This window comes from Oikopleura dioica, chromosome 2 (assembly GCF_907165135.1).
Source record: "Oikopleura dioica chromosome 2, OKI2018_I68_1.0, whole genome shotgun sequence".
NCBI lineage: Eukaryota > Metazoa > Chordata > Appendicularia > Copelata > Oikopleuridae > Oikopleura > Oikopleura dioica.
In genome coordinates this window covers 3,743,652-3,765,134 of record NC_137292.1, presented here as the reverse complement: position 1 = coordinate 3,765,134, position 21,483 = coordinate 3,743,652, and the positions used below count along the sequence as shown (strand labels likewise).

At 40.3% G+C, this 21,483-nt stretch overlaps 9 protein-coding genes and 1 long non-coding RNA gene across 11 annotated transcripts; 4 read left to right on the top strand and 6 right to left on the bottom strand.

Moving 5' to 3' along the window:
- Positions 1-454: 454 nt before the first annotated feature.
- LOC145699315 (uncharacterized) lies at positions 455-1,540 on the bottom strand. The gene is made up of 5 exons (XM_081776581.1): positions 1,414-1,540; positions 985-1,107; positions 804-910; positions 669-724; positions 455-630 (listed from the first exon to the last, which is right to left on the bottom strand). The coding sequence occupies exons 1-5, from the start codon at positions 1,503-1,505 to the stop codon at positions 532-534; spliced, it is 477 nt and encodes a 158-aa protein (XP_081632707.1). The 5' UTR covers positions 1,506-1,540; the 3' UTR covers positions 455-531.
- Positions 1,541-3,289: 1,749 nt separating this feature from the next.
- Positions 3,290-5,406, top strand: LOC145697466 (uncharacterized). The gene is made up of 9 exons (XM_081774675.1): positions 3,290-3,349; positions 3,393-3,508; positions 3,691-3,970; positions 4,015-4,119; positions 4,163-4,264; positions 4,312-4,548; positions 4,590-4,965; positions 5,008-5,234; positions 5,276-5,406. The coding sequence occupies exons 1-9, from the start codon at positions 3,290-3,292 to the stop codon at positions 5,306-5,308; spliced, it is 1,536 nt and encodes a 511-aa protein (XP_081630801.1). The 3' UTR covers positions 5,309-5,406.
- On the bottom strand, positions 5,373-6,197 carry LOC145697467 (phosphatidylcholine:ceramide cholinephosphotransferase 1-like). The gene is made up of 4 exons (XM_081774676.1): positions 5,992-6,197; positions 5,800-5,950; positions 5,674-5,755; positions 5,373-5,532 (listed from the first exon to the last, which is right to left on the bottom strand). The coding sequence occupies exons 1-4, from the start codon at positions 6,018-6,020 to the stop codon at positions 5,417-5,419; spliced, it is 378 nt and encodes a 125-aa protein (XP_081630802.1). The 5' UTR covers positions 6,021-6,197; the 3' UTR covers positions 5,373-5,416.
- On the bottom strand, positions 6,190-6,567 carry LOC145697706 (uncharacterized). Its single transcript, XR_014133893.1, has 2 exons — positions 6,410-6,567; positions 6,190-6,368 (listed from the first exon to the last, which is right to left on the bottom strand). It is a non-coding gene; the product is annotated as an uncharacterized LOC145697706 (long non-coding RNA).
- Positions 6,568-7,026: 459 nt separating this feature from the next.
- LOC145699338 (uncharacterized) lies at positions 7,027-7,772 on the top strand. The gene is made up of 3 exons (XM_081776604.1): positions 7,027-7,160; positions 7,209-7,537; positions 7,586-7,772. Exons 1-3 carry the CDS (start codon positions 7,040-7,042, stop codon positions 7,682-7,684), a joined length of 549 nt encoding a protein of 182 aa, XP_081632730.1. The 5' UTR covers positions 7,027-7,039; the 3' UTR covers positions 7,685-7,772.
- A 1,981-nt stretch (positions 7,773-9,753) lies between these two features.
- LOC145697785 (neurocalcin homolog) lies at positions 9,754-10,606 on the bottom strand. The gene is made up of 3 exons (XM_081774996.1): positions 10,335-10,606; positions 10,184-10,293; positions 9,754-10,132 (listed from the first exon to the last, which is right to left on the bottom strand). Exons 1-3 carry the CDS (start codon positions 10,529-10,531, stop codon positions 9,885-9,887), a joined length of 555 nt encoding a protein of 184 aa, XP_081631122.1. The 5' UTR covers positions 10,532-10,606; the 3' UTR covers positions 9,754-9,884.
- A 326-nt stretch (positions 10,607-10,932) lies between these two features.
- On the bottom strand, positions 10,933-12,631 carry LOC145696441 (AP-2 complex subunit sigma-like). Its single transcript, XM_081773480.1, has 5 exons — positions 12,453-12,631; positions 12,204-12,305; positions 11,844-11,942; positions 11,134-11,203; positions 10,933-11,089 (listed from the first exon to the last, which is right to left on the bottom strand). The coding sequence occupies exons 1-5, from the start codon at positions 12,516-12,518 to the stop codon at positions 10,998-11,000; spliced, it is 429 nt and encodes a 142-aa protein (XP_081629606.1). The 5' UTR covers positions 12,519-12,631; the 3' UTR covers positions 10,933-10,997.
- A 400-nt stretch (positions 12,632-13,031) lies between these two features.
- On the top strand, positions 13,032-14,320 carry LOC145697230 (inter-alpha-trypsin inhibitor heavy chain H3-like). The gene is made up of 5 exons (XM_081774405.1): positions 13,032-13,180; positions 13,222-13,359; positions 13,403-13,663; positions 13,846-13,975; positions 14,017-14,320. The coding sequence occupies exons 1-5, from the start codon at positions 13,139-13,141 to the stop codon at positions 14,250-14,252; spliced, it is 807 nt and encodes a 268-aa protein (XP_081630531.1). The 5' UTR covers positions 13,032-13,138; the 3' UTR covers positions 14,253-14,320.
- Positions 14,321-14,611: 291 nt separating this feature from the next.
- Positions 14,612-15,824, top strand: LOC145696427 (uncharacterized). 2 transcript variants are annotated; one of them, XM_081773461.1, is made up of 3 exons: positions 14,612-14,642; positions 14,722-15,439; positions 15,516-15,824. In XM_081773461.1, the coding sequence occupies exon 2, from the start codon at positions 14,735-14,737 to the stop codon at positions 15,329-15,331; it is 597 nt and encodes a 198-aa protein (XP_081629587.1). In that variant the 5' UTR covers positions 14,612-14,642; positions 14,722-14,734; the 3' UTR covers positions 15,332-15,439; positions 15,516-15,824. The 2 variants fall into 2 exon arrangements, with proteins under 2 accessions (XP_081629587.1, XP_081629588.1); XM_081773462.1 differs by having other exon boundaries at positions 14,624-14,642; positions 14,712-15,439.
- A 161-nt stretch (positions 15,825-15,985) lies between these two features.
- LOC145697705 (alpha-(1,3)-fucosyltransferase 4-like) lies at positions 15,986-18,040 on the bottom strand. Its single transcript, XM_081774919.1, has 6 exons — positions 17,931-18,040; positions 17,257-17,572; positions 17,013-17,218; positions 16,601-16,905; positions 16,107-16,554; positions 15,986-16,058 (listed from the first exon to the last, which is right to left on the bottom strand). Exons 1-6 carry the CDS (start codon positions 18,026-18,028, stop codon positions 15,986-15,988), a joined length of 1,446 nt encoding a protein of 481 aa, XP_081631045.1. The 5' UTR covers positions 18,029-18,040.
- Between the last annotated feature and the right edge of the window lie 3,443 nt (positions 18,041-21,483).

Below are 21,483 nucleotides of genomic sequence, written 5' to 3'. Positions count from 1 at the left end.
GCAGCTGTGACATGACCGCACATAGATTCCTATGTCCTTTGAGCTTTTCCCTTCGATAGGACGTACAATGGGTTGGTACGAGCCCACAGATGATCGGATTTCCGCCCCTCTTACATGCCTCAACTGCTAATAAAAACCACAAAGTAGGAAGAAGGAGACTTGTCATTTTGTAGGAATAATTAGGATTTTTTTGTTATATATCCTAGATCTAGGTGGTAATCTTTTGGTCATTTATTTCAGAATATACTCTTTTGCACTTGAGCGCCATTTTTGGCAGGGTTCTAGTAGAATGAAAAATAAAACGTTGTTGTATAAATGATCGAGTGGTCCTACTGATTCATTTCCGAGGGTGAAAATTTGATGATTTGGAGTCACAATCACGTGACAGTGAAATTTCAAGCGCATGAGAATATTAGTAGCAGTCTCAGAATAACTGGCAACAAGCTTCTTATTTTCAGGAAAGGTTTATTTAAGAAAACATATATACAGAAATAGAAATAATATTTTTTTTTCTTTTTGGATCGGCCTTTTTCATCCATGACGGTTTCTGTATCTGGTAATTCGCTGCTGCAACTTCCCCATCCAAAAGGCAGCTCGTGCTTTTTCCCGCTTAGCGATCCCTCTTGGGCACTAGAAACAATGAGAAGGAACTCAAAGCCTGACCAAACCTCAGATAAGTAATCACCAGCCCATCGTTTGAATCGGTTCATGAAGTTTTTTATGACTTGAAAACATGTTACATGTAGTTCTGATGATAAAATGTAATGATGCAACAAGTATGCTGATGAAAAGCTTTAGTGTACCTTTATGATCATCTCCATCGCGCTGGACTATGGCGGGATCGGTAAGGTCAAGTTCAGTGGCAGAACGGCGCTTACGAGAGGTATTTAGTGAGCCGCAGTTTTCGAAGCTAGGAAGGGAAAATGAATATAATTCTCAAAAGTCCCTCGAAGGGATCTTCCTTCTAGATTTTGATACACTTACTGTCTTGCGTAGCGAATTTGATTTCGTCGAAGTTTTGCCTTCCAGTGATTCGCAATTACATGATCTTCACCATAAAGCGCATCCAGAAGAGCGAAAATTCCCTGAGAATTGTCTTCAAGGTCGCTGAAAACACCGATTAAATACAAGACAAGCTTTATCAAACTTGACGGTTGATAATTATTTGCTATCAAGCGCCACCAGGAAAATGTTTATTGGTGATCAAAAAAGGCAAGAGGGCGGGATTTATTTGAGAATCTCAAAGCTGACGAGAGATTCTCATTATCAGAAGAGAATATCGCCGAAAAATCTCGCTGTCGAAATTTCGAAAAGCAGATATGAAAAATCAAAGGTAACTTTTTCACTCAGTATTTTGCGAATTATTTTACAAAAAAAATTTTCTGAAGCCCTTTAAAAGAACGGTTCTAGTACCTTAGAGGAGATCGCCCACCAATGAGCCTATCTTGATTCTGTCTTGCTGCATCCACGGCCGAGTAAGCAGATAAAATATTGAAAACTTTCATCTCGCTCTTTGCTTTGTACTTTCAATTTTTCTTTTACTTTCTGGAGTTATGTTCTAACAACAGAAATTGGCGTGCTTATGTACCACGTTAGGTGCCCTGTGGTTGTTAGAGCGGAGCCTCTGAGCACCGTCGAAATTTCACAGCTGTGGCGGCTTTACGCGAATCGGCGGAAGGGATCTTCCCCAGAGTTCCGGGAAGTCAAATTGCAAACCAAAGCAATAGAAAAACGTAACTGCTTACATAATTAAAAAAAAGCTCATTTTCGCTTCACTTATTTTTTTTGAAATCTCTTCCTTGCTATCAATTTCGAGCTATTTTTAGTTAGAAGTCTTTGGTTAGGGTTAGGGTTAGGGTTAGGGTTAATGAATCTTTAGAAAATGACTTGACCAATTTTATATTTTTGACTGTAGTTTGGAACGACTGTAAAGACAAAACTTTCCCCTGAGCAGCTTCCAAATAAAACAAACTACGTCGTATTTTGGCGTGAATCGGGCCACCTCGTGAGAAGCTCCAAGGTGGAAATTTTTAGTTCCATGTTCTGTTTTACCAAGGAGTCGTAAAAGCGCAAATATTTGCGCTCTGAACGGCCACATTCTCCATCTACTTAAAACTTAGCCAAAGAGAATACGACTTTGAGCGCGCAGAACTTTTCAAGGTTATTTGCTTTTTCAATCAGGAAAAGTTGTTTTGCAAGCTTAAGAAAATTTATTCTTCGAATTTAGGGGCCTTCCCCGACCTTGAAGGTCAAATTCTGAGAAGAATCTTAAGGGTGTGGGCGAGAAAACAATTCACTAAATTTTCAAGACATATCTCAAAACTGGCTATTTTCTCTAAAAATTAAGAAAGTGACACCCTTATTTCATTTTGTAAACAAGGAATAAGTCATGATATCCTTAATTCTTAAGAGTTTTTGAGAGTTCGATCGGTTTACTTGATCCAGTCTAAATCGCTTTATAAAGGGGCAAATAAAACTTCATGGAAATATGTGTGTGTGTATATGTGATGCGTAACAATGATCAATTATCGATAGATTTTGGGGATCTGCCGCTACATGGCGCCTCACAATTCCGTGTCGTTTTCTTTTAATAAACTCGAAGAATCTTCGTTCCTGGACGGCCGGAGAACCAAAGAGAATAGTGATTGCTACTTCTTTTTCTACAGTACAAATATTCTTCTTGCTATTACTCTACACCTGGGCATATTTTCAGAATTCAAACCGGTTCTGATTAAGTATTTTTAATATGAAAAATCTCAATCAATCGAAAAAGAATGAAAATCAAAGTCAAATAATGATGAATTATTTTTATATTTATTATTCATAATAAATTATGGCCATAATTAAAAAGACAGATTGCTCATCAAAGAAGATCTATCAGAGATTTAACAAAAGTAGATCTGACATTGAAACAGTCAAAAATTAGACAGCTAGCCCCAATAATCCGTGAAATAGGAAGCCAAAGAAACAAGTCGTTCCCGTAACCCGAGTTTGACATAAAATCAAAATATGATTAAATATTAAAGCGAGCTGGGATCATCATATTCTCCGACAGAATAAATTTGAGAAGTTCGCCTCGCTCCTATTTCCTTCTATATACTAGCGTTCATATATATTTCATAAAAGTAAACGCTCCAACTCATATAGCCTTATGAAATACAGCGTTGAAATTTTCAAACGTGAATTCAAAAAAGCCGAGAGCCGCAAAAGTGCTTCTTAGTCCCCTTAATTCCATTCGCGCTAATGATGTTATATGTACTTTTCTCGCGTTTATCAGTAAAAATTAAGAATGAGCGAATTTGACGATCCAGCAAACAATACAGAAGAATGGGAAAATTTACTCATAAACGTAAAAATGTCATATTCATCTGAATTTTTGATTGTCCATTTAGAATCAAATAACACCAGAAATGCGACGGATCCTCGAATGCACTGATCGAAGGATGAATGGCATGTGTCGTTGTATTCAGAAAAGTATCTTGGGAACAGAAAAGAGCGCCATCAAGAGGTAAACAAGTTGCAAAAGAGAGAAAAGAGTTGAAACTTAAAGTTTTGAACTTTTCGTTCCGGATTTTCGCGCCGTAAATTGGGTCAGCCGCAGAGCGAAACTGACCACGTTTTTCATAATCTACTTTTTACCCATTCTTTTTATGCTTTGCGCAAAATCTGTCTCGCTCATTGTTCAATAAGGACGCAGCAGCTTCATGAAATTATCGGAATCACGAGCGAAGCGCGACGGCTGAAAAACGTCCGACAAGAAGAGGGCGAAATCGAAAATGGCCGCCGCTATTCAAGGGCTTACATCGCCTTTGTCGAGGAGAGCAAGGACAAATTGGGAAGTACGGGTATGCGGTTTTGTAAAAAGGCGATTGTCAAGATTCTGCGCTGCTCGTTGAACTTTTTGTACACGCGAAATACGGCTCCAAAGGCGAGGCGGGCTCTTCATTCCGTCGAAAAACTGAGCGAATTGGTATGATCCAGATATGATTTCTAGTCAGTTACAGTAAGCTCTAGAAATGTTGCGCTAAGAATTGCATCCGACTTCTGCTAAGTCGATATCCCGATGTCCTGGAAGACTTTCGTCAAAGATCACTTGGTTCTTCAAAAGAGCGACGGGAGGTAAGATCATATTCTTGAGTTCTATCATCAGTAAATTTGGTAGCTGTATTATGATATGCGAGACCATGCAAGTCAGCCATGCGACAACGCGATACGAGAAATCGTCCAACTCAGCAAGGCGACAATCAATAATCTAAGAGCAAAGGTAAAATCGGAATTTCTTAACTCCTCTTTGATTTCCATCATCTCAAGTCTCGACACGAAGGAGTTCCTCATGGCGCGCACGGGAAAAAGAAACATCATGCCATGGTCGGATCGACAGGAGAACTCATGTCTCCAGCAACACCGCTAACACCAGCGACGCCACTTGCACCGGCGCTGACTCTGACTCCTTGCACCCCGACAACTCCATCCACACCTGCTGTTTTTTCAAACACACTTGTTGACAACTTCAAGCGACCGGCAACTCATCCTCCTCTTTCTCCAAAGGTAACGGCTTCCCCCTGATCATAATTCAATTAGTTTCGTAGATCCGCGCAACACATTTTTCCTTCGAGCGGCCAAGCCTTTTCATCCCCCAACATAGCCCAGCTCCTCTGTCTCCAACTTCGCCGCTCGCTTTTTTCAGCCAGCTCAGCCCTTCACCCTTCCTTGGCCACCACGAATCGCTCTATCTCCAGCAACATCTCCATAATACCGCGTCTTTCTCTGCTAGAGACCGTTTGGACTCGATCAAAGCTGAACCGGGAGACGATATTAAAGAAGATCACCTAGAAAAAATACAAGAAGATGGGGAAAAAGATCAAGAAAGAAGATGCTCAAGTTCAGATCATGGATCGCTGAAATCACCGAAGTTTTTCGCCCAGCTTACAACACCTCCGTATATTGATATCAAGAAAGAACAAAGTTAGTTTATCATAATTTCATTTTTACTCACAGAAATTTTAGAATCCCCGCCGTCCCCGCCAGTTCCAACAATCAAAATCCAGCCTCCACCCGTTCTCACTCCCAAAAGAAGCAAGAAGTCCCGCCCAGTTCCAGGGCTAGATCTAATTAGCCCGAAAAAATCTTTAAACGTCCCGTTGGAAGATTCCATGACGCAGACTCCAACCATGGTGCCAAGAACTCCAAGCAAGCTTAGAGACCAATTCGGCCCCATAACCCCCAAAGGAGTGGTAAGAAACTCCCTTCAACTCATTTTCTCATCCATTTCTAGTCCGACTCGTCCGTTTTCTTCCCGAGCCATTGAGAGATTCTCAAGTTCAAAACCATGTTCCTGCCAAAAGTCCGAAAAAAAATTAAAATCCTGTAAATTTAAAGTTCATTAAAAAAATATATTGATGCAAGAAAGTGTACACTAGAAGTTTTCTTTCGGCAGGTAGAATTCATCTCGAGGCAAGTCCTCTTCGATCCATTCGAAGAAACTCGACCACCAGACATTTGTAAGAGCGATATTTTCGTTCAAATTTTCGTCTAAAAAAAGGAACCATAATCTTAGTAGAGTAAGAAGCTGTATGATCTTAAACAATCGCTTAAAATCGAGCTCAAAAAATCATCATAGAAGTTCTGTAGAATTGCGACTAGCGATCTGTTTCTATGAAATGGAATATTTACCTTGAGTTTGTAGTAAAGAAGTATAAATCCACATTTCTCTTGTCATCAAGAACCAGGCAGTTATGATGTCGATTGTATAATGCTGAATTTTTTAGTAGTGTATTCTTTCTCCGGAAAACGGATAACCTCATGTGCAAGAATGATGCAAACGATTGACAAAACTTCCAACACCTTCAGTCCATATTTGAAGCTCCTTGGCAGCTTTTTTGAAGAATAGTTGCAAACGAATCGGGAGAACAGGATGATGATCGATGTATGGCCGGAGAAAAGATAACCCCTTCAAATCTAAGTAGGTGAGAAGAAAAATTATGTGTTTACCCGCAAATGTTGTTTCCATCTTGATTCATTTTGAACCCGCCCGTCAAAACAAAGAAGAAAGTCCGTATGAGGAGCTCTCCAATCGTTCCTGAAGTTTGTGGTCTTGAGCATTCTCCAACTAGTTTTCTTGTAGGGGGCAAAGTTGTTACCGAAATAAAAAGCGCTCTTAAAATAAATGAAATAGAATATCATAAGCCTTCATGACACGTGCCTGTAAAAATAGATGAGTCCACCGAGGAAGCAGAATCTTCGAATGATAACTTGGCGATTCGGGCTAAGAGCAAGAAGAAAGATATAGCAAATCAGGAAGAAAAGCATCGCTCTCTCGGTGAAAGAAAACAGTCCATCGATTCCATTTCTTTCCTCGCCAAATAGCTCTGAAGGGAAATTCAGCAAAAAACTTGAATAGAAAAAATACCGTAGATATCCCAAAGCGGCTCATATTCAAGTTGATTCGGGCCGAACACAGTCTCGTGCAAGTAAATTTCCACGAAAGCGTTCACATAAACACCAGAAATCGCCCAAATCATCATCATTATCGTTTTCCTCCACGATGGTCCGGACAACTTTTCTTTCGACGCTAATTTTTCGCTTATTAAATTTCATGGTTCATTCATTTCATCAATCATTTTCAAACTTTTCAATTTAATAAGCCATTACTGTCAGATCTTCCCAAAAATGCAGTTTTTCAATCGAAACTTTTGAGCTATCTCCTTCTGGGTCGACTAAGATTTTTCTCTCTTCGGAATTCTGAGCATCTCCACTTCCGATAGGGACGAATATTCGGCGAAAATCTGCATCAGAAATTGTCCCGTATGCCATTTCGAATTTGACAGTCAATTTTTTGACCCAACAAGTTAAATAACAGTATCTAGAAGGGGCAGAATGAACCATCCTTGGCTCGGCAGCCTGTGTAGAAAACCTGAGTCAGGAATTCATAGAGCTGTCATGAAACCCCGCGTTTATCTTCTGGAACTTCTAGAACACTCATCTGTTTGGCTCTTATCCCAATCAGTCGCATCAGATAACCCATCGATAGTAGATCAAAATGAAGCTTATTACCGCTTTTTTATGCTTGAGCAACGCTGGGCTGACAGACCGACCTTCTGATCAGATTCTCAATCGCGCCAAGAGAGATATTGGCTTGGATAACTACGAATTCATTCAAGGTAATAAACAGTTCCATAAAAAGTTTCTCAAAAAAAATGATTTTGAAGATGACGCTGAGCCAAAGGGCGATTTCTACGACCCAATGGTCGACTTTAATGACCAAGGTTACGACTTTATCGATGATGTCACAGTTGACGACGACGTTGAAGAATACGACGATGGCGATGATGGATACGATTACGATGAGGAGGAGGACGACAACTTAGACAGCGTCTACGACTCGATGGGCTACACAATCGATGACGAAAACGACGACTACGACGAAGACTACTACGATGATATCTACGACTACATCGACGACGACGTGGTTATCGTTCAGAGCGGAGCTGGAATTGTTCATTACATCGGCATGGGACTTGCCTCTGCTCTCGGAATGGTAAGAAATCATCGCTCTACCAAATTTCTTCCTGTTTTTCTTTTTCAGTACGCCTTCTACAAATACAAAAAATACAAGAAATCCAAGGCCGGAGAAGACGGCACCGATGAAGAAAAACAGCCTGTCCGAGGAAAACGACGAAAATAATTGACAAAATCTCTCTAGAAAAATCAGATCATTTATCAAACTGCCTGTAACACGACAAAATGTATCGAAAATGCAAAAACTTGATGTTTATTTGAAGTAGTTTTCGCTGACAAGGAATAGAAAAGGGTTGAAGTTGATGTCAGTGTGTTGATGCGGGTGCTCTAGAATGGTGTTGTAGGCAATGGGGTCAAGAGAGTTGCTGAATATGGCGGTGTTCGTTCGAGATTTCGTTGTTTTGCTGTTTGAAAAGGGGCTTCTTGGGCTTAACCTGGGATATAATTCAAATATACTGAAGGCTAAGTACCTGAAAATGACGAGAAAAAGTATCGGTTTGCGCGAAAATCTCATTTTCCCCTCAATTCCTTGGAATACAAATGTGATATGCAAATGTTAAAAGACTATAAATGCGATGTCAGTGCGCCAAAATTGAGTTATTGGCAGGTTTGAAGAATAATATCCTGATTCTTAGATACCTGCCTAAGATATAACGTCTATAACAGAATCATTTATTAAGTATATTCGAGAATATCTGAAAAAAAAAGTCTGAAAGTCTTTCTTATATTTATTGAATTATTGGAGACATCTTATAATACAATTATTATAAAATAAATTTAGATCAGAATTTATTCTTCAACAAATTTATCTCCAGTAGCCGCTTCCTTCTTCATATTCTTTGGATGGACGGTACGGATAGTAGTTTCCATTGTAGTAAGGGCCAGGCCAGGCAGAAGCAAGGGAGACCAAAACAGTGGCTAAAAAGGTGAAATTCATCTTCAGTTTTTTCTCGATAATGATTGAATGTCGGGTTTCTCTTTCTTTTATAAGGAGAATGTTGTTTGTTTGGAACGTGTTCTAACCGGTTGGGGCTTTATCTACGTCACACTCACTGGTTCAGTCTAAAATTTTGATTGTAAGCAATTTCTTTAGGTTAAAAATGTATAATATAATTTCGAACAATTAATGGTCAGCATTGAGTCATTTTTCAGTCAGACTTTCACCTTTATCTATGTTACGTCCAGTAAAAGATCAACGCAGAGAGCGACGTAAAAGTTTGACGTAAAAAATACGTCTCGCTAAACAAGCACAAGTAGGACTCATTTTTTGACCTTTTAAATCTTTAAAAAAGTACCGGAAAAGTGTCAAAAAGTGTCACTTTCTTTAAGACCTTGAGCAGGTCAGGAATGTCAAAAATGACTGTCGTTTCTTGGATATTCGCGGTGCTAGAGGTCAGCATAATCAGCCAGACTCCTATAAAAACGACAACTTTTTTCGCAACAAACTCACAAACAAACTTTTTACCAAAATGAAGAAAAATTCCTTTCTCTGGACATTGGTCGCTTTGACCTACTCCGCACCACTTCATCAACATCATCAGGCTGTTCTTCGGCAAAGACGAGACCTGATCGGCTTCAACCGGGTCCAAAACACTGTCAACTATCATTCAAGAGCTGTGCTCCATCAACGAGTTCGGGAAACGGTCCGAATGAGACAGCAGCGGGCACGAGCACGGCGACAAATGGCAGCTTTGTACAGACACTACCTAGCTATGCCAGCGACACGACCTGTCAATGAATAGATTCGACTTTTTTCAATGAAAACAATGACTTCAAAATGACTTAGAACCATAAGACTGCTCTCCTCAAATTTCATTAAATTTCTCTGCATGATAACCAATAGAAAAATTTTCAAAACGCTCCCTGTTAAATACAAGTTTATGAATTTATATGAATTGTAGCATTTCTTATATCCAAGTAAAACAGCATCTTTTTTCCTTTTCTGGAGGCTGAATTAGAAATCCACGTTTAAATTTTTTCCCGAGTCAGCAAGTTAATCACCTTAACCGTTGAGCTGTCCTTATTAAAATAAAAAATGATTATCCGATGCAAATTTTGCGCTGGGAACAACTCGCGGTGGAGACAACTGAGTCTCTGTTGCCTGCCCCTTCGCAATTTAATATTCAAAGCAGCTGTCACTCGGCGGCTATTGCATTTAGCCCGACAGTCAAAGGGAAATTGTTTGTGAAGCAGGATGACGTGGTTGGCGCTAGTCAAGACGTTTTTGGGTTGCACTGATTCATTTTAACTTTTTATTGACGAAATCATAAAGCAGATATAGATAGGATAGAAGACAAGTAAATTTTAGCTCTGAAAAGAATTATGATGAAAATTTTAAAGAAAAAAAGTCATTTATGTCCTGATTTTTAGATGATTCCACCGAGAGCTTCGACAATGGTCTTGTCCAATCGTGCCCCCGCAAAGAACTCTTCCTTCGAAATCTCCTCGTTTCCATCAGCATCCATCCCCTTGAACATCTGGTCCACCTTCTCCTCCGCAGTCATGTTCACTTTCGCTTGCGTCCCGACCATGGCGAAAACGGCCGAGATGATTTGGAGCATTTCGTTTTTGGAGATTTGTCCGTTGCCGTCCAGGTCGTAAAGATTGAAGGCCCCTTAAATCGACGATAGGAAAAAGGTCAGAAAAATGACTTGTGAGAGCTTACACTCAAGTTTCTGCTCGAAGTTTCCTTTTGATGTAATCGCTAGAGCCTCTAAAAACTCCGAGAACTCAATTGACCCGTCGCCATTTCTGTCAAAAGCGCTGAAAATGAACCTAAATGGTTGATTGAAAAAATTCACGAAAAAAGGCCTTACTCAGAAAAAGCGCGAGAATCTCCATGAGGAAAAAAGCCAGCGTAGACTTTTGAAAATTCCTTTTTTGTGAGCTCTCCGGAGGGACAGTCGGAGATGAAGCCAGTGTACCAAGTAGCGATTTCGTCGGTTGTGAAGCCGGTTTTCTTTGACAGCTTTTTGACTTTTTTCTGGCTGAGTTTTCCGTTGTTTGCTCCCATTTTCTCGTTCTTTTTTTCTGATTTCAGGACGGAAAAGCAGAATTATATATCCATCAGCGAGTAGTTTACAACCAAGCGATAAGGATCTCAAGCTCCAATAATGATAAACGGTACTTATAATTAGTATTATTGATAGCTGGTCCTCAGTTTATTGCCTTTTTTATCTCTCTCTTTTTCTGCCTTTGATTCAATTCAACGAACTATGAAATAAGACGAATGTCTACTTTTTCGATTTCTTTGGCGGAAAACTCGAGGATAAGATCGAGATGCTCCATTTATGTCAACTTTTTTGAAAAAGTGACATAAGCTACAGAGTCCAGACAGATGAAGCCAATTCTGAATGCAAACTTCAAGCAATGCGTAATTGTAAATGAAGGAATTTACAGAAGTAACTTCGAAAGAGGTGAGTATATTTGATGAATCATCGGTACATCCCTGGGTACAAGAAGAACATATGAATGTGCTGTTATTCGAGAGAATTAAGGGTGTTTATTTCTTTCAGCAACTTTTGCTGGCTTGTTTCTCGCAGCTCTCCGGCGAGAAATGCTTCGTCGACAACTGAAAATTACAGTAACAGGGTGATTGTAGTAGAGAATATTTACCGGAGTAGACTTTGTGAAAATTAAAGACCAAATCGAGTTCGCAGACATTGTGGAAATACTCATTCAGCACCTGAAAAAGAAAATTGAAGAAAAATTGAAAGCCTGAAATTCAGATAATTTCAAAATTTCAGCCGCCAGCTCAAGTTTGAGTTTCGACATCTAATTCGATTTCGTGCGGAGTTATTTTGCGGTCAATTTGCGCCCATTGCGATTTTTGACTCCTAGTCAAGTTCAATTTCGGACTTTTATAGAAGAATTTTTGAAGGAGAAAAATCTGCTTTGAACAACTTTTTTCGAGCAATCTGGCGCCACGGAATAAAGCGATCAAGATGCAAATTAGCAAAAATATTATTTATTTGACTTGATTTCGCCCAAAGTCAAGAAAATCAACGCGGTCGGTTGTGTTAGGCTTGAGCTGATGTTTGTTAGGCGGCGAGCTTAAACAATATCGCGGAAAGATTGGTTTACGCCAGATTTTTGAGGGAAACCTGGTTAGCCCAGTGCGCCCGGTTTGATCAGACTATTTGACAGCTCTTGCGCGAAAACTCTGCTGAGTTTGGGTTTTAAAAAGACGTGGAATAAGTGAATATTCTGGGAAGGAAAATTCTCCTTCACATTTTAATAATATCGACTTTTTATACCGAATTTTTCAAAATTCGAGACATAGAATGAGCAATAAAGGCTATCGAAATCGACCAATGTCAATTTACCTCGACGAAATTGTGAATTCCTTCCAAATGCATCAGATTATTATCATCTACGTCGACGCAAAAGCAGAAAAAGAGGCCTGCATATCTTCTGTAAACCACCTTAAAAGGCATAATACTTCTGAAACCAGAGTTGGGATCGTAGTATGGAAAAATTTTTTGGTAAGCTTATTTCTGGTTAGTGTTGGGGGGTCCCAAGGGGGCGAAGCACCTTAGGTTAGGCTTTAGGGTTAGGAACTAAGTACTTGTACTAAAGGGAGGTCCCGGGGGCGGAGCCCCTAGGTTACGGTAAGGTTTTAGGGAGAAATAAAAAGTCTTTTCCTTCTGTACCGAAATATTTATCCCTTCTACCGTAGGGATTACCTTGAAGTCTCGGAACTCGACAAAATTGGTGTGTTTGGCATCTCTGACTGTAATGAGAGCATGTACATCTTCAATGAGTTTTTGCTTTTCTGTTTCATCATACTAAAAATACGTCAAATGACCGAGACCGACTGGAATGTAAACGGATTCATTGGTTTTGAAATAGGAACACGCTAATTTTTTCTTAAAAAAATTATAAAAACAAGATTTAAAACAACTTTATGGTTACCATAATTGGTAAGAACTTACATGAGTGTACCATTTTGCAAGTCGAGTTTTACCAGCTCTGTTTTGGATGAGAATAAATCTTATCATTTCTTTGGATATTCAAAAACGTGAGACGTGAGATGCCCCAAAATAAGACTGCGAATAAATCGATCGGCTCCCAATCTCAAGGGAGGGCCAAAGCAATTTCCCATTGTAAACAAAACCTTCTTTTTTCGCGATTCTGAAAGGAGGGAATCGATTCTGATGGTAAACTCTTCGCTGGAGGATAGAAGTAATTGGGAGATTTTACGCTGAGCTAGTTCCTGAAATCATTTTCTTGAGATGTCGAGGCGGTAATTGATTCGACAAAAAAGCGGTGTTGCGGCTTTGACAGACATGCACGTCCAAAAATCTCAGGATCCGTTGTTGCGCGATCATTATATTTATTCGACCTTATTTTTATTTAAAATTCTAGAAATAGAAAAAATCAAAGTGTGGCGTCATAGCAATTACCGAAGCTCCTGAAGAAGATGCACACGTTTGGTTTGAGAAAGATCGCTTCTCAAAAATGGATTTTCCGCAGCGACCACAGTTGTTTAGTCCGAGTCAGGCGGAAAATGGCCACTGGTAAACTCGTGGAGAGGAAGACACGTCTATTTGGTAGAAATTAAAATCGAATCAAGCTGTTCAATTGAGCTTTCTTGTCAGTTTTCGAGAGAGGGGAAAAGATGAAGCTTTTGTGGTCACTTTTTGCTTTTACTCTTGCCCAGGTAGTAAATTTGTCCTGTTTTCAATAGAAAGAATCTTTCAGGAATACGAAGATTCTGCCGTAGAGTCTGAATATGACGATCTCGGCAACAAGAAAAAAGGAAACAAGAATAACTACAGCGGCGGAAATCCTTACGGAGGAAATTCTTATGGTAGCGCTTATGGCGATCCCCATTTTATGGTGAGTTTCACCCTCTTTTCAAGAACTAAATCCTTTCTCAAAGATCAAAAACGAAGACCAACCACCAATTTGCTTCGATTTCAACCCTCCATCGGGTGCCACTCTCAACCTCCTCATCGATCCCGTCAGCTCCCTTGCTGTTACTGCTGAAACTGGCGAAAACGAAAAGGGACTCAACTACATGACAAAGGTCCATTTTATGTCTCCCGAAGGAGCAAGACTTCTTTTCGACGTTGATGGAGTCCATTTGGACGGACTTGGGGATGAGACTGCTTCCGATCCTCATCCAATTACAGGACATCAGGTAAATTGTGATTATTTCGGGAAGATATTCATATTATCTCATCTGAGATAGCTCAAGCTCTTACTACATCAAGATTTCAGATAGTGACTGAGTCAATAAATGAGTCTCATTTCAAATTGATAAAATTGGTTAACGGAAAATTCAAAGCATCAATAAATATCTTAATTTCATTTTTATCGTAGGTTTATGGTGATTTGATCTTCATCGAAAAAATGAGCTTCGACGGCAACCACGACCATACCAAAATCCAGGTCGGCGAAGATGGACCAGAATTCGTCATCAAAGGCAATATCACCAAGAAGAATCTCTCTGGTAATAACAGTAGCTTCAATTAATCCTCACTATCTTTTTAGTCATGGTCACTGATTCAACCGGAATCTCCCAAAAATGCCGAGGTCTCATCGGTCAATTCATGCGACCAAACTCTTACCGACTCCGAAACTTCGGCGTCAATGAAGATGGCGACAACACAGCCCTTGTCGTTTCCGGCGGCGCCCGTGTCCGAGCTGTGGAGGGTCCTTATCACCACACTGATGATTGCTTCGTCATCAGCGAGGATGATATTCTTCACGTCATGGCTAATCTGTAAACAGTTTTTCTTTGACTTTCAAACCTGGAAATACACAGGATGTTCAATAAATATATCTTTGTATAAAGTTGTTCATAAAAATGAAATCATATTTTTTATTTTCATTAATTAATCATTGTGTTATCCTCGATACAGAATATTTCAATACAGAAGTTGAAAAATTAGTAGAAATAATACGGTCTCATTATAAAAAACTCTCCATTCTTTTCTCATTAAGAGTATATAAAGGTCTTCACTGACGACACAGGCGTCAATTAAATTGGCACGGCTGTGGTTTTCATGAAATTTGGCGGCGGCGGCTCGAGCGCGCCACCGCACGGCCTAATTGCCGGATATAAGGCCCGGTGATACTGAATATGGGCATATTCGGACAAGAATAGTCAGAACTTGGTAAGTTAGCGAGCTTTTTAAAAGCTTCCTTGATTGATATCCCAGAGAAAGATCTTCAACTTAACTCAGTATAATTTAGATAAAAGCCAACCATGAAGATCTTCGCCCTCACTCTTGCTGCCCTCGCTACCGCCCAGAGAAAAAAGAACAAGAACAACAAAAACAACAACTATGCTCCAACCACTGATGCCCCAACTGACGCTCCCGAGACCACCATGGATCCCTACGTCGAGCCAACCAACGCATACGGCGGTGGAGCTGGCGGCGCTTACGGTGACCCCCACTTCATGGTTCAGTCACCAGCCCAGGAGCCTCTTTGCTTCGACTTCAACCCAACCGAAGGCACTGACATGAACCTCCTCGTCGACCCCGAGAGCGCTCTCGCCATCACCGCCACTGCTAAGGCCCGCGACAACGGAAAAGTCTTCATGAACTCCATCCACTTCCAGTCTCCCGCTGGTGCTCACCTCGAATTCGACATCGATGGCGTCCACCTCGCCGGCCTTGGTGACAGAATCGTCAGCGACCCTCACCCACTCACTGGCGCTCAGACCTACGGAGACATCAACTTCATCGAAAAGTGGACCGTCGATGGTATGCACGAGCACACCAAGGTCCAGATCGAGGATGGACCAATGTTCATCATCAAGGGCAACCTCCGAAAGGAATCTCTCCTTCGCCGTCTCTGATACTACCGGAATCTCAAGCCGATCTCGAGGTATCATTGGTCAATTCATCCGAGATGACTCCTACTTCATCCAGGACAACGGAGATGAAACTGCTCTTGTCACCTCTGGGTAAGTCATTTTTCACCCATTTTTCGATTCGCAAGAAAACTGATTTTGTCTTCCTTGATTTCAATTTATTTTCTAGCGGTATGTCTGTCGAAGCCACCCGAGAAAACTTCCACCACACCGACAACTGTTGGGTCATCAACGACCAGGACATGCTCTTCATGATGGCCAACTTGTAAAAAAAGCAATTAAAAACTCTACACGCTCTGGAATAGGAAGCCCGTTTTCTGATAGAACCCAACTGTCAGTTTTCAACAACCTGAAACACGCCAACTCACAACTTCTAATTTTCTATTCTCATTCTATTGCTTTCGTGCCGCCCCCTATCGTCATTTCAACACGATATTGTAACATATGACTTTGATTTAATACACTTTCTTTACGCTTAGACTTGAGTATATTTGAAGAATTAATTGCATTTTTCGTCAATTGAAAGATTCTAAAAGGGATCGATCCAGGAAAGTCGATTCCGCCTGATTTTTGTTTGGTAGTCTTGGAAAACGACATCTTCTTTGCACTCCGGATGCACATCGTATTTCCAGTAGTTCATTACGGATTTGTAAGAGACGCGCTCTTTTTAGCTCGACGATCTCTGATCAACCGGCAGAGTAGGCAAATGGTTCTAGAGATGATGATAAGTTGATGAATGGGGGTTGGTAGTATGTTTTACCTGTTTACGGTGCCGAGATGCTGCAAGCATTTGCTGTGGGGATTTTTCCCAGAGGGATACAAGTTTTTCCATTTGTGAAATTCGAGATAGGCAGTGTCGTTCTTGTCCAAAAAGTCCATGTATTCCAATAGATCCTCAACGGAATCAAAGTCTTCTGAGTGAATGTACGAGTTTGGTGGAGCAACGCGTCTGACATCATCAGGATGAGGGCCGAAAACGACTGGGACAAGCTCGTTCATGAAAGAATTCCGCCAAAATTTTTCGCTTATTGGTTTCAACATTTTTGTAAACAAGAAAATGGAATTTGGGGAGTTGGAAACGTTCCTGATGTAGTCGTTACAATGGTAAGCATTTTCAAAAGCGAGATAAAACTTGACTCGTTGCAATGGAAACTCTGCCGATCCTCCTCGATGGAACTGCCGCTCAGTTTTGTGACCGAAGCACTCACCTTATCAAACTCCGTCAGCATGTTAAGTAAGCGCTGACTTCCTCACCTTCCGAATACAGCTTTAGTCCCTTTTCAATCATTTCCTTCCCAAAGGCAAATCTCTTTCTAGCGCCAGATGTGTAGTCGCAGTTGGAGACAAACCAAGCCGTGTTGTATTCGGAACCATAAGGAAATTTTCTCTTCATAAGATTTTTCGCGTAATCTTCGTTTGAGCTAACAAGATTGCCATCTGCGTCGAAGCGAAGTTGGGCGATGACGGATTCAGCATCGCCGAAATGTCTGGTGATGTCGGAATCGGTCCGATAGGACATTGTGGCATTGTAAGCGGCGTCTACTTCAGGGTTGATAGTCCTGAAGAATTTCTTTTTTTATAACGAAAAGCGTGAAATCAAAGAAAGCCAAGATAAGACGCATCGTCAAAATTAAATCCGACCGTGAAAGTCGCAATAATAACATACCTCGGTTCGTGCTCCTGTTTTATCCCACTTTCTTTGTTCTCGAAGACCCAGATTTGTGAAAGATTTCGACTCGTCATGTCTGGAAATTTGCGTCTCGCAACTTGAGGAGCAGTGTAGTGGGACATGACAGTATTGCTGACAACGATGGCATCTGCAGTTTTTTCGAACGAACGAGAAGTGACAAGATTGCAGGGACCACATTTATCCTAAAAACTGAATTTTCCCGAAAAACTCGTTTCCTTACCTTGAACTCGTCAAAATTCCTCGCTTCTCGTTTCTTCCCACTTTTGCCCGTGTTCGTAAACCACCAAAGAATGTTCACTTCCTCTCGATTTTCATGACTTTCTAGTTGATTCGTTTCCCAGATCTTTTTAATCCATCTCTCTTTATCTTCATTTGTCAGAGGTTTTATGAGTTTTTTATGGTACAGTTCCATTTTTCCAGGGTTAGTTGTTTTCTTAGCGGTTTTCTTCTTTTTTGATGGCGCGGATATTTTTCGTATCTTTTTGGTAGAAACATCGATCATGAATTCTTCGGTAATATCTCTTTCTCTTTTATGCCTGAAAATTTTTTTTTTCAGAAAATTTTTCTTCAGAAAATTTTTTTCTGAAAATTATTTTTTCAGAAAATTTTTTTTAGAAAATTTTTTTTCAGAAAATTATTTTTCAGGAAATATTTTTTTTAAGAATTTTTTTTTCTGAAAAAAATTTTTTCAGAAAATTTTTTTTTCAGAAATAATTTTTTTCAGATAAAATTTTTTTTCATAAAGAAAAAATTAAAAATTGAATAAAAAACAAGCTCTAAACGTTAAGTAATAAATGCGACATAAATTGAATAAACGCACGTGCAAAATACGGGACCTGCCCGATTATTTTTGTCAAAACGATCCTTCTCTATTGTCGCCAAAACAGTTCTTACCCGAAGAAAACATGTCCGTAGTCGAATATAACATGTACAAAAATATATGCACTGAAAACAATGATTGCTATCGTCGTTGTGCTTGAATTTCGTGCCATTATTTTTTTCTCTTTTCGGTTGATTTAGGAATTTGCGGGCCTCATCCTTATCTTGCGTTTTCGCTGGGAAAGCGTTATTATGCGCTAAACACTTTCGAAATGCCTCGGGGTCAGGAGTTTTACGCTGACCTTATGGTACCCAGCACAAGCGCCACCCGCGGTTATAAGTGCGGCTGATAAGAGAAGTTCTCAAAGTTGCCTCGGGCATTTTCGAGACGAATTTACATAATAGTGAAACATCAATTATTGGCGAACTTTTGGTCAACAGTGTGTCGAAATAGAAACAAACAGACATTTATACAGCAATTTATTCATGAATTATTACAGCACCAAATCACCTTCTTCTGGAAGCCAATTTTCATTTAGCTCTTTTTCGTTATTTCTACAATCTTTTCAGAGCTCAATGAATCCAGGTTCTTTCCGATGTAATCGACATCTCTGCAAGCTTCGTGTTCAGAGAGTTTTTCTCGCGTTGAGCCAAAGATTTTGCCGATTATTCCGGTTGTTTTCAGGTTGTATATCTTTCCAATCTAAATTCAATTTGAGCACCTTTTTCACTCAATGTTTTCAAACCCGTTTTCTGTAGAAAAAGAGAAGGGCGAAGGAGCCATACATCAAAAAAAGGAAAACCAGGTAGAGTATTTCCAATTCATTCAAGCAACCAGGAACGTCGGGAACAAGGGGATTGGGAAATGTTTCTAGTTTAGGCAAAGTCGTCGAATTTGCTGATAAATCATCGAGTTGCAAATTTGTATCAGCGCAGTTCATCCTCGGCTTGAAATCGTCATACAGCGTTGTATCGTTGACCATAAATTTCACCAGGCCATTCGCGAACGAACTAAATAAAAATGAGCATTTCGATTCATTTGGTAACTTACTTGTCTCCGCAAAGAGTTCCACAGTCATATGCTGGCTCATCTGTTGCATTTCCCGATCGTGGAGTGATTTTTCTCTGATAGAATCCAAGAGACCGTATCTTTTGCGATCTTTCGTAAAACTCTGCCGCGCGCCATTTTATTTCTCCTTTTCTGATCTTGTCGACAGGCAATCTGTCGTCGACGGCAAATTCGACGATTCCAGATATTTGGATGATGATTCTTAAAAAGTTTATTCAACCCTTTTCCGATAAAAATGACTTACGTGAGAAAAATATCAACGATTCTCCAAGCTATGATAATGACAAAGACGACGATCAAAAAAAGAATGTCCCAAATCTTCTGCCAGCTTTTTTGATAATGCTGCGCGATGAGTTTTGTTTCATAGTAAGCCTTGATTTTGAAGAGGATTTTCTCGAAGAATTCATCTTGAATGTTGAAAATCGTCGCATGTGGCATGAAAATCAGGAGGTTTCTGATGACCTTCTTGATATGAACCTTCAGCACTAGAATTTACATAAGCGAATGTTGTTTTTTGATAGAACAAACCTCTAGCTGGGAATTCCGGCTCCACAAGTGTGTTATAAACTGCCATGACGGTCTGTAGGAAGAGCGGCAAGATGACTGTAAATATTGCTAGTAGAACAATAAATTGGAAGAAACGACTCACCAAGAAGGACATCAAAGCAAATTTGAACGAAATATATGACTGTCAGGCAAATATTTGGCGGTTTAAATCTTAACCCTTTTTTTGTCAAAATTTTTCATAAATACAATACCTCGCGAAGAAAAAGTACGAAACAACTTTATACAGGCCATCATGAAGAAAAATTACCAGCACCATATTTACGATTTGAATCAAATTTCTTGGTTTGGGAACAAAGCATCCGAATTTCTCGTAAGAGCTGCTGATCTCGTCCAAGAAGACCAAAAACGCCTTGATTTTCAGCGCGAAGACCAAGGCAGAAATCAACAAGAGGAGAATGAGAAGGACTTTGATGCTAAAAACCGGTCGAAAATTCACGGATTTTCCATTGATGTAATCAAATGCGCGGAGAGATTCAAGCGCGATTGTGACGATGGAAATGAGAAGAAGGAGGCAGCCCTTGACGACGATCAAGCGGATGAATAGAGAGTCGCCGTTGTTATAGACGATGCCATGGGCAGTTCTGATTGTAAGCTGATAGTTGTACCAGAAAAAGGCGATGAGAACGATGTAAATTGTCAAAATCGCCCCTGGAATGCTAGAAAATGAATGATGAAAGGATTTCTTGTGTCTTATCTTACGAATAGTAGTACAAGTATTCTTCATTTACAATAGATTCGGCTCTGTTGACAAAAACTTCCGGGACATCTTCCGCCGATCGTTCCCTCCTTGAAGCTGGAAGCTCATTCCTTTTCTTCGCTTCGATATATTTCTTGAACGACGCTTCAACGATGATAACTCCTCTATCCACCACGTCAATGAAGCTTTCTCCCGCGATAATCGTCTGAGACGCACTGAAGAGTAACTGTGTCGAAGCAGCGCTGCATGGATTCGTTGTGTTGCAAACTTTCGCGTCAGCAGCTGGCGAGACTGGCCGAGTTCCAGAAAAGGTGATTTTTTCGATGGAATTGACGCCGGAAAAGACTGAGTTGTACTCAGCAACGAGAAATCTTCCTAATTCTTCTTGAGATTCCTCCAGTTCGTTGTATCGTTCGAACACGAATTGAGACTGGACGTTGACTTTGCCAAGAGAGATTACTTCCGTGACATCTGTAGTGACTGTAGAAGTGCATTGAGAAGACGCTTCGAATAGAATTGGGACTTTTCCCTTCCGACCATCATTGTCTTCGATATCAACGGTAAGGGTCGATTTATCTCTTGCGTTCTCCTCGAAAATCTCCCAATCGCTTATCTTTATGGAGAGATATAACTGGCCGAACTCGTCTTCTTGCTCAGAAATCTGCAAAACATCCTGTTGAGCATCTGTGAGTCCATCTATTTTCAGACGGAAGGGCGGGTTACCACTGATCTTCGCGAGCTTCTCGTTTTCATATTTGTTATCTTCGATGGTGCAGATGTCAATAGAGATCAAATAACCAGTGATGGTTTGAATCATCGGCTCGCCAAGATTTTCTTTAAGTTTTTCTGTGTTAAACTCTCTAAATGGCGCCTTTGTCGGGCGAACTTCGACTTCTGTTGTTCCTTCTTCAGTGACCGTTTCCGCCGTGATGTCCATTGGAATGATTCCCACGTCAGGATCCTCGAGAAAATCAACAATTTCTTCGACGGTTTCTAGCTTTGGTTCGACAAATTTTTCTTCTTCTTTCGGCGGCGGGGGTGGTGGAATACCGCCTTCGTTGATGATTGCTGCTTCCAGATCTTTTTTGAACTCATCGGTCGTTTTACCAATTTTTGTGATTTCTTTTGTTGTTGCCGTTTCTAGATTTACCAAAACTTCGTTGATGATGTCGTTGAAAAAAGCTGTCCGATCCTCGAGTTCGTCAGGACAGCTCATTGTTCCAAAACACGGATATCGTTGAGATTCTATCGAGATAATTGTTTTGCCATCTTCTGTCTCGTAGACATCGATGCTT